The sequence below is a fragment of the Mus pahari genome, chromosome 21 (assembly GCF_900095145.1).
Source record: "Mus pahari chromosome 21, PAHARI_EIJ_v1.1, whole genome shotgun sequence".
Taxonomy (NCBI): Eukaryota; Metazoa; Chordata; class Mammalia; order Rodentia; family Muridae; genus Mus; species Mus pahari.
In genome coordinates, this window is record NC_034610.1 from 30,326,199 (window position 1) to 30,337,712 (window position 11,514).

Below are 11,514 nucleotides of genomic sequence, written 5' to 3' on the forward strand. Positions count from 1 at the left end.
GAAGGAGAAGGAAAGAAGAAGAAGAAGAAGAAGAAGAAGAAGAAGAAGAAGAAGAAGAAGAAGAAGAAGAAGAAGAAGAAGAAGAAGAAGAAGAAGAAAATACACAAGATACAGTCCACAGAACTCAAAAAGGTCAAAAAGCTGAAATGCCCCCAATTGAGTGCCTCAGTCTCACTTGGGAGAGAGAAGAAAGAAATAACAAGTGGGGAGGGAGGGAGTGGCCTGGGAGGGAAAGTGGATGGGTATTGGTGGGAGAAGGGAACCTGATCTGGTATTGGGTGAGGGAAAAAGACTGAAGCCCTAAGGACCAGCAGAAAGAATGGAAACAAGAAACCTTGGGAAATAGGTGGTTGGGGGGACCCTCCAGGATGCACCAGAGACCTGAGAGGTGAGAGACTCTCAGGAATCAAAGGAAGGGACCTTAGATGAAATGCCAATAGATGACAGTAGGGAGAGGGAAGTTATAGAGCCCACCTCCACCAGGAAGACAGGACATCAAGTGAGGGATGGGGTTGCCATCCTACAGTCACACCTCTGACACATAATTGTTCCTGTCTGAAAGAATTACAGGGATGGAAATGGAGAGGAGCCTGAGAAAAAGAAGGTCGAGTGACAGATCCAAAGTGAGATCCAGCTCAAAGGGAGTTCCCAGGGCCTGACACTATTGCTGAGGCCATGGAGTGCTCATAGAAAGGGAGTTATCATGACTGCCCTCCAAAAGACCCAACAAGCAGCTGAAAAAGTCAGATGCAGATATTTGCACCCAACCAATGGACAGAAGCAGCTGACCCCTGTTGTTGAGTTGGGAAGGCTGAAAGAAGCTGAAGAGAAGAGTGACCCTGTAGGAGGACCAGCAGTCTCAATTAAACTTGGACCCTCCAAAACCACTCAAACACTGGACCACCAAACAGACAGCATAAACCAGCATATGAAGTCCTCAACACACATGTAGGAGAGGACTGCCGGACCTGTGTTCATTCAGAGATGATGCACCTGACTGCATTCAGAGATGATGCACCTCAGGAGACTGGAAGCCCCAGGGAGTTTGGAGGTCAGGTGGGGTGGGGAATGGGGACAGCCACATGGAGACAGTGGGTGGGAGGAGGTATGGGATGTGAAACAGTTGGAGGGTAGAGGAAAAATGAAAATACAGAGGCATATAAATTTCTTGATATTTTAGTCTAAAGTTGTTTCAATTTAACATGATTTTGACTGCTGCTGGTTCTTTGGATGTGTTAGTTTATATTTTAAGGTAAAATCCAATTTGCATTCTGGGGGTTCGATGGAGACTACAGAATGAGTCTGCTAAGTGTCAGACTGTCTCACACTGCTCATTAGATCAGACTGGCTGGACAGCAAACCCCAGACATCTGTCTCCACTCCACAGCACTGGGCTGGCCAATACTCTCTTCCTCAGCTTCTATGTGGACACTAAAGAGAAAACTCGTGTTCTCATACTGGTATGGCCAGCACTTTCCCAACTGAACCATCTCTCCAGGCCTCTACACTTTACACACACACACATACACACACAGAGAGAGAGAGAGAGAGAGAGAGAGAGAGAGAGAGAGAGAGAGAAAGTCATTTAAAGATAAACACGTAAGAATCTTCTGGAATTACGTTAACTCAACCTAGCTGTAAATGCTGTGTTGTCTCCACAGAGCTAAGATTTCAAAGTGGAACTCAGAAATCAATGCATTCATTTTTCTAACATATTCACTGAGGTCTTGGGGCATTGTTTCTTCCCAGAGAATTAAGTAACTAAGAAAGAAAGAACACAGCCAAAAAAAAAAAAAAATTCCCTGAATAACTTAGGTTTTTCAAAAAGTGTAGTAAAGATTGTCAGAATTGTTGAGAAAAGGAGATCATCTTTGGAAACTCTGCGTAAGCATCAAATGGAGCCACTTGTCCTGTGACATCAAATGTAACCACTTGTCCTGTTGACAGTAAATGCTGTGTTTATTTCTTGACATTTTGGACCAGACATATCCAGAGCACTCCACAATTTTCAGAACTCATTTTTCTCCCTAAAGTACTTCCTTAATAAGTGGTAAATTATGTTCTAGTGGAACACATCTGCATTCAGTACAAAAATCAATAAAACAATTTAATAATCATCGTAAAGCACTTATCCACTTGAATGAATGAACTGGGTGTGTCTTGGAAAGTGTATTAGTTCTACATTCAGATCTCGGGAGACAATTTTGTGGAACTGGCTCTCTTTCTGCTTTTATTTGGACCTCAAGAATCTAAAATCAGATCATCAGGCTTGTATTGTCTGTTATCCAAAGAGCCACCTCACTGACCTGTGAAATCTTTATAAACTAGAATCTAGCAATAACTCGTGAAACAACGTATCCATTTACCCTTTGTTGTATTGATCTCGTTTATAGGAGTAAATATATTGTTCTGGTGTTACTGAAACATATGAGCCAAATTTTTCTTTTCTTTTTAAAAAGAGATTTATTAATTTATTTTATGTCTATGAGTACACTGTAGCTGTCTTCAGATTCACTAGAAGAAGGCATCAGATCCCATTACAGATGGTTCTGAGCCACAATGAAGTTGCTGGGACTTGAATTCAATGCTCTTAACCACTGAGCCATCTCTCCAAACCCCATGAGCCAAGTTTTTCACTATGGCACTCACTATACAACTAGAAACTACAGAATGCTTGTGATTAGTCATGTTGGATTCTGTAGTTTCTAGTTGTATAGTGAGTGCCATAGTGAGTGACTAATCCTAAGCATAAGAACACAATAGACAATTGGTTTACTATACACAGTGCAATACTACACATCCTAGAACATGCTTGTACTGGTGACTTTATATGGAGGGATTTTCCAAAGTCATTACTAAATGAAAATATCAAAATGGAAAAGCATATATAAATTGCAAATTTTTTTTTAAAAGGGCATAGTACATAGCTGTTTCTCTGCACAAAACAAAACTCAGAAAAAAAATGAAGGTAGTCAAAATTAATACCGTGCATTAAAGCAAGGTGAGGGAAGGATGAAAAAAAGATCAGATACAGAACGAAATGTTTAGAAAGCCTTTTATTGTGGATTTTAGGTTTGAACATAGGAAATATGTTCACAGTCAGAAATTAAAGCAAATGCATGTGTACTGAAGAAAACATAAGATAGGACAAACCAGAGATATTTCCCTAAGCCTGATGAGCTTGGGTTCATTTAAGGTGATGTGCCTATAGATAGAAATGAAGCCACATCTATAGCAAGTACATAGAATAGCCATACAGAAAATATTAAATAAAACATATGCAACATACTGTTTTATAGAAGGTATGCTGTAGGGACGAATGTGCAGTTTTCTTGTATTTGATGCATGCTTGTGTAAACCTATTTCTTGAAAAGACCTTTGATCTCCTATAGTTTTACAGTGCCAAGTTTGACAAAATTAAGTGTTTATGTTCCATGAGAACCTAGTTTTAGACTTGGATCATTGTTATTATTGAGTCCACTTGTTACCTTTGAGTCAAAACCATATTGATTTAGTATTTCCAGGTTATTAAACTATTAATTTAGTGTAGAATTTCCAGTTTAGTCTTTATCTTCAAAACGATTTTGATTCCCAACAAGACTCTTGCATTCCCACATATATTTTAAGCTACTGAGTTTGAATTCAAGTATATTTTTCCTAATAATAAAACACTAAGATTCATATTCTTTAACACTAAAATGCTATTTTCACTTCTGTATAGTTTAAAGCGTCATACTAATTATTTTGCAATTATACATATACTTATTCAATATATTTTTATTTCAAAGTTCGAGATTATAGTATATCATTTTCTCCTTCCCCTTTCTCCTTCCAAACACTTATTTATACTCTCTCTTTTCTCTTTCAAATTCACAGCCTCTTTTTTCATTAATTGTGCAGTCCGCATTAAATTCTTAATAAAAAGTAGGTGCTTCTTTAAGGGCTGAAGATTCCCCAGTTGTCAAGAACTGCTTTCCAGAAGCCATGGGTTCAACCCCCTGCACCTACAAGGCATCTATCTTCTGTAACTCTAGTTCTAAGGGACCTGATCTTAATGCCCCTGCAGACACTGCATGCATGTGATACACAAATACACATGCAGACAATGCACCTATAAACACAAGATAAAAGTAAATAAATCTTTAAAACAATTTCAGGGTTTGTTAAGACAAGATCTTACTATGATACTCCTGTCAGTCTTGAGTTTCTTGGCTGAAGAAACCCCCACAATCTCAGCCTCTTGACAGGATCTCAACACATTGTGGGTTTGACTAATCACTTAACTTTAAAAACCCTATTCAAATTTCTCCCAAACACACTGCTTTTTTACCCTTTCACAGTTTAGATCCAGAACAATAAAACATTCAATTTTGCTATCCATCTTTTAGACTTCTTTGTCACCAGTAGTTTTTCTGCTCATTAATTTTGTTGCATCACTGGTTTGAGTATGACGTCACACATTTTGCATTTTGGAAAAAAAAAAAAACATTACATAGATGGAGCTGATGTGATGGTTCAGTGAGTAAAGTTTGAGGACCTGAGTTTGCATCCCCAGCATCCATGTAAAAGCCAGATGTGATGGTGCATGGGTCACCTCCACACTGTAAGCATGCCTGACTTGCCTAAAGACTATCAAAGGCTACTCTGGCTAAGAGAGTAAGGACTGTTGAACCATGTGTACCAAGAAGAAGCAGAGCAGAGCAGACAAAGATGTTCCCCTACGACTCCTCCCTGATCCTCCAGTCAGCTCATAGCAAAAGACTGGGGAGTTTTGTGTCTGGGTATGTGTACATTTTATTCCATTGCCTTTGTTTAGGTTAGTTGTTTCTGAACTTGCCTCGAAACTGAAGCCAGAAATACCATCCAGTCAAGGTCCATAAAGCTAACTTACTTTTATATTTCCTTCTACTTTGTCACTTGCCCTGTTCCATCTCCTTAATCCTCAATTAATATTTTTTTTTCACCTTGATTTTCTTTGCATTGGTATCAATTGAAATCTAAAAACCAGAACAGGGTTCAGTTACCATGAACTTTGAACTTAGGCTGCTTATCAGTAGGTGCAGGTTTGTGCTAGAATTGGTGCCCCTCAGATGAGGAATGGTGGGTGGGATCTGGTAAAAGTGGAATTTGGGACTCTGGTCTCCACACCTAATTCATTAACTTGTTCTAAAAGATTTCTTAGCACATCTGAAGGAGGCATGGGGAAGAGTTTCGGGTGCAACTTGATGAACAGCTGTAAGCAAACAGACAGGAAGAACTTTTTGTAATAAATTTCTATTCTTTTTCCAGTATAGGGCTGGCATCTGTATCTTTTTTACAAGCACTTATTAATGACTGAAGAAGTTGCTAACACATTATGATATTCCGATAGGACTTTCTCCTAAGTCCTAAAACTTTTAGACAAGGCTGGAACAGCAGGGTAATCAGCTCATTTCACAAGTCAACATGTGTCCTCACCTTCCTTTCACTCACAGCAACTCCCACTGTCAAGTACAAAAGTTTCTGTTTGGAGTTTGAGGTGGAAGGAACCCAAAATAGTTCAAGTCATACTGGGAAGTCCAGCATTACTGGTGTAGTAGCTTGAATAGGAATGGTTCTTATAGACTTCAATATTTGAATACTTGGTCGTTAGGGAGTGGCACTACTTGAGAGGGATCAGTAGGTGTGGCCTTGTTGGAAGAAGTGTGTCACAGGAAATGAGCTTTGATTTTCAAAAGCCTAAGCTGGGCCCAGTGGCTCTCTCTTCTTGCTGACTACAGATTCAGATGTAGAACTCTTAGCTCCTTCTCTAGCACCATGCCTACCTATGTGCCACACTTCTGCCATGCTTCCTGTCATTCTGATAATGGACTAAACCTCTGAAACCCTACGCAACTCCCAATTAAATGCTTTCCTTTAGGAGTTGCTATGGTCATGGTGTCTCTACAGCAGGAGAACACCTAGACAACTGGCTTGAGTCCAGAAAGGCCAAAAAGCCTTCAAATTTATGTCTTGTCTCTGCTTTACCATAGCACAGCTTCCTGCTATGGATCAAACAAGGCAACTATCAGCAGCTTAACATTCACAGTAATTCATCATAGACACACAAACAGCTGCTTGTTTCCAGAACAATATTAATCCCCCCCTCTCTCTCTCCACCATCCCCATGTGGGGGGAGTGGGTGGGTGTAATGGTGTGATTTGCATGATGGGCATGTATGCAGGTATAGCATGGTAACGTGTGTGAGTGTGTGTGTGTGTGTGTGTGTGTGTGTGTGTGTGTGAGATGTGTACTCATGTGTCCACAGGCATAGCTTGGTATCACGGTACTTATGTGTTGGTCAAAGGATAGCCTTGAAGGTGGTCTTTGCCTTCCATCTAGTTTGAGACAAGATCTGTCTTTTACTGGTCCCTGCTATATAGCCAAGGTGAGCTGGCCCTCAAGCTTCTAGGAATTCTCTCACCCCTGCCGGCCATCTTGCTTATGGGAGCACTGAAGTTATAGATGTACTTCCCCAACCCCGAGCTTTACATGGTTTCTAGAGCTTTGAACTCGGTTCCTCACACTTGGGTGGCAAGCGCTTTACCTACGATCTACCTCCTTGGCCCTCTATTATCAATATCTTAATACTTAGGACAACCTACTTTCATCAGTAATTTAGCCAGAATCCTCCTGACTCCTCGGGGCTCTTCTTAGTAATTTCTCATTCACTGATTATTTATTTATTTTTATTTTTTTTATTTTTTATTTCTCTGAATATAAATTTCTACCTGACCTTGTGCAGGGAGTTAAAATGGATCTGTTGCCCCTCTCTTCTCCAAAATCACATTTGAGTAGCCTGCTTGGATAATCTTTATAATTTTTGTCATGGAGTGTTCGTTTTTAAATCCTTAACTCTATGTGCCCAGCAATGTGCTTTATTTTAGGAAAGGTCTCCACTAAGGACCCAGCTTCCATCAAATACCAAAAGTTCAATCTGCATACTCTGATGACAATTGAATGTTATGCAATTAACGCAGAGGACTATTTCAGTGGATTAAAGGGTGAGCTGTGTAATGAGACCTTAATTATAGGGAGAGGTCCTGCCCGTAGATATTTGTAGAACATTTCTTTTGACCAAATGCAGAATATTTGTGAAGCATTTACATAAATTGAATCTCTACAGTGAAATGGTGCCAGAAAAGTTTCTTTTCCTGAACCAAAAGGAAGTATTCCTAATGCTCATTATTTCCTAATTAAATTGCTGATTCTTCTGTAGTCAACCAAAATAAATGCTGCTTTTGACACCTGTGTGCTTAAATAGCGCTGTGGCTGATGGGAGTTATTTCTCATCCAGAAGTCACCCATTTGCACCATTGCTGGATCTCTCTCTCTCTCTCTCTCTCTCTCTCTCTCTCTCTCTCTCTCTCTCTCTCTCTCTCATAAACTTTACGACAATGAATTTCTTGCTTGTGAGATAAAATGGAACAACATAAACTCAGTAAAACTTTCAGATTGTTTTATCTTTCCTGTGTTTGATGACTTGATACCTACTTCGATATGTTTGAGAGTTTCTCAAATGGTAGGAGACCATCATTCCCCACCTATCTTAGCTCCCCCTGCCAGTCCCCTAGGAAGCTACTATAGTCTCCAGGGCCATCCGAAGTCAACTCAGAGTAGCTCATGAGTACCAGTGAGGTACAAACTGGGGTGTTTCTCTGCTTCTTTCTATAGGTCTAAGTGCCAGCTGAACAGATTTAAGAAGAGAATGCATCTCTTACAAACTAGGTGATATCACTCTTCGTCCATTCCCAAGGCTACTCCTAACTTACAGTGGATGAACGTTTTGATCAAGTACTGTGCTGTGTGTGCATATCACTACTCAAGACACTGGAAATGTAGACATCCCTGAACTAGATATGCCCTCCAACAAGATGGATAGATGGATAGACTTTAAAAGGGGGGAGATGTTAAGAAAAAAATAAGTGAGTTATGAAAATTCAGAGAAGACAAGGGGCATGCAACTAGGAAAAGTCAGAAACATGAGTAACATTTGCACTTAAATTCAATGTGTTAGCTCATGTGGCTACTGGGGTGCATGCTAATTGTACCTGCATCTATTAAACTTTAATGAAACCAGACTTGAGAAGTATTGTCCCTATGGCTGGAGAGATGGTTCCGTGGCTAAAATGCTTTCCCGTTTTGCTATTTCCAAAGTCATCAAAGCTCAATATTAATACTGCTTTGTTTTGTTGTAAAATTTATAATTCATACCAATGCAAAAACAAAACAAACAAAAAATATAGCAATCCCATTGGCCTTTATTTGATCTGTGCTATCTACTATCACAAAATGCCATAAACTAGGTGGATTGTGAATAACAAAAATTTATTTATGTTCTCAAGGTGTGGCTACCCAAGATCAAAATGTCTGCAAGTGTGGCGCTCTTTCCTTGTTCAGAGATGGTGTCTTCTTCCTGCATCACCACAGTGTCAAAGGAGCAAGGAGCTACCTGTGCCTGTTTTATAAAGTCACTAACATCACTTTTGGAAGTGCAGTCCTCACAATCTTACCTTCTAAAGGCCATCTCCCAACCTCATCACCTGGCACACTATCACCTGAGAAGTTGGAGTCACAGAGCTCCACTGGAGGAAGGGTCCAGTACCTTACATCAAAGACTATCATTTTCAGATATCACTGAACTTTCTGCCTCAGACTATTTTTTCATAGTGTCCATTGACCACTCTTTCTGATAAATTAAACATAAAAAAAAAGATACAGTATTCTTTCTGATAAATTAAACAAAACAGTCCTGACCGTATGTGTGTGTGTGTGTGTGTGTGTGTGTGTGTGTGTGTGCGTGTGTGTGTGTGTGTGACTTATATGCTTGTTCTGTGATTTCACAGCACATTTTACTATCTCTTTAACCAAAATTTGCCTTTCATCTTTAACTTGCTTCTACTGGTAGAGTGGTAAAGAGAGAGAAAAGGAAATGCTGGAAAAGCGGAGCTGCAAACTCAGGCTGCCATTTGAAAGAGCGGTTGAAGGAGATCTGAATGAAAAACTGCAAATGTATGCTAATTGTGTTCAGTTCCATGAGTTCCATCCCATTGAGTGGGAGCCAGGCCACCTGATTGCTTCTTCTTTTGGTAAAGAACATCTCAGATGAACCAGCTGTCATGGACATGGTTCAGAAAATTGGCCCTAAAAAGAAACCTGGGCCATCTGTGTGTGCTGTTCTATTCATAGGATGCCCTCCAAATCACATATTTCTATCAGGAACCTCACAGCAAGGGCCTCTACCAGGGGAGCACTGGAGAACATTGGTCATCACCATCTCTTGCACTCCCTTGGGGTGTGGGTGCTGTGATTTCTAGCAAAGAGAACTCAGGGCTGAGGTAGAAAACAAAGACAACTTGGAACTTCAAGCATCAGGAAGCATCCTTCTCTCCCTTTTGCTATGTCAGATTCTGTAACTGACAAGAAATTGGGTGTGAGATTATGTGAAAGCATTTTGTGTGCATTGAACAAGAACATTTACAAGATTCCTGCTCCAGGGTGGGCCTCGAAGCCCGGGCCTACCCTGCTTGGGTGCAGCTAAGCAAACTGATGCAGTGCTGACCCGGTGACCATAGCAGTGTTTCACGAGGACTATCAATTTGACAAGGACTCAGAGAAATATTTCTACCCCTTCCCCTGCGGGGATAATTTCTCCATCACCAAGGAAGATTTGGAAAATGGAGAAGATGTAGCAATGTGTCCTAGCTGCTCATTTGTTATGAAAGTGATTTATGACAAAGGTCAGTTCGTGTGTAGAGAAACAGTTCCAGCACCTTCAACCAACAAAGAGTTAGTTAAATGCTGAAGAATCTCTCAGAAACCCATATTCTGAATCACGGGGGCTGAGCCCAGGTGAATGGATCTAGTGCAGTTACCAACGTCCTCAGTGGGCAGCTGTCCTGTGGATGGTCTCATGGGTGTGATCTTCATCAGCCACTGAACTTCAGCATGAAAAAGAGCCTGTGACAAGCCAGACCTGGATTTCATACTTACCTGGACATGGAAGGATCCCTAATTGTCCATCTAAATATAAGGAAGAGCCTTATAAACTGGTGGTTTTCCTTCAATTGGTTGCATCATTTGAATATCTGAAAATTCATTTTCTGAAAAATAACATCATCTGACTCAAAAAAAAAAAGAAAAAGAAAGAAAGAACATTTGCAGACTTACCTTTGTGATGAGAAAAGTTGTTTCCATTATGAAAGAATCGGAAGGAAGTCCAAAGTCCGATCTTTCAAGTAACTTGACCACATAGACACAGACGGTGAGCAGTTGATTGAAAGTTTAGACATAGACCCTTTTGCATAACTGGTGAGGTATATATTGGCTTACACCTTTTCATACCATAACAAAAAGAGGTTTTTCTTTTTCTTCTTTTTAATTTTTTTTTAATCTTACTGGTGTATTGATGTCATCTTGAGGGAGTATCTACGAATGCCAGAAGGCCCTGGATCACCTGAAAGTGGAGTTACAGGCATCTGTGATCCACCTGGCATGGGTACCAGGAACAATGCTTATATCCTCTGCAAGAACAGCAAACATTCTTAAATACTGAACTGTCTCTCCAGCACTATTTCTGGCAGTGTTTTTCCTCTGTGCTTTTGTTCTTGCGAATCTGAGCTTAGATTACGGTTTATTTGTCTCTACTTGATATTTGGAGATTTTTTTTGTGACTCCAGAGAAAGGTGAAATGACGAATTCAATGAGGCTGAAATAGCAATGAGGTTTCCAAAAATTTACGTGTGGCACAGGAATAAGTGTCAGGTTCACTGAAATAATATCAGAGACTAAAATATAATGTAGTGTCAAAGCCGGCCAAAAACTGCATGCTTGACACAAGAGAGAAAATTTTGAGCGCTCAAAGAGAAACGCCTGGGAAGACTAATTGTGATAGGTAATCTTTTCAAAACAATTTTGATAAGATATATTTTTTCCTTCGGGTCCACGTAAAGTGAGTAGATTCCAGAAGCCTTTCAAGTATATCAAATACATTGATGTGAAATGTAGGCATAGCGTCTATGTATAAATTTGCTTCTACTATGCATATTATCCTGGATTAGGGCCCTCAGACTTTAGTGATTGTGAAAGCTATAGAAGGTTATAATTCAGAAGTAAAAGAAGCAGGGATGAGGACAAGAAAGAAATAAAGAATAACAGGAGAGTATAAGTGATGTGGATAAGGGGACTGGAGAGATGGCTCAGTGGTTAAGAGCACTGACGGTTCTTACAGAGGTCCTGAGTTCAAATTCCAGCGACCACATGGTGGCTCACAACCATCCCTAATGAGATCTCACGCCCTTTTTTGGTGTGTCTGAAGACAGCTAGAGTGTACTCACATATATTAATAAATAAATCTTGAGTGGGACTGAAGTGAGAGGGGCCAGAGCTCAATTCCCAGCAATCACATGATGGCTCTCAACCATTTGCACAGTGACAGTATACTCATATACAGTAAATAAATAAATAAATAAATAAATAAATAAATAAATAAATAAA

At 40.0% G+C, this 11,514-nt stretch overlaps 1 protein-coding gene across 1 annotated transcript in view; it reads left to right on the top strand.

Annotated features, from left to right (window-relative positions):
• The window catches only part of LOC110337962 (DPH3 homolog), an 11,433-nt gene extending 1,610 nt beyond the window's left edge, over positions 1-9,823 (top strand). The window contains exons 2-3 of the mRNA XM_021221110.1: positions 6,906-7,022; positions 9,594-9,823. Of these exons, the coding sequence (XP_021076769.1) occupies positions 6,906-7,022; positions 9,594-9,823 (347 nt within the window). The remainder of the gene's footprint in view (positions 1-6,905; positions 7,023-9,593) is intronic.
• Positions 9,824-11,514: the final 1,691 nt, after the last annotated feature.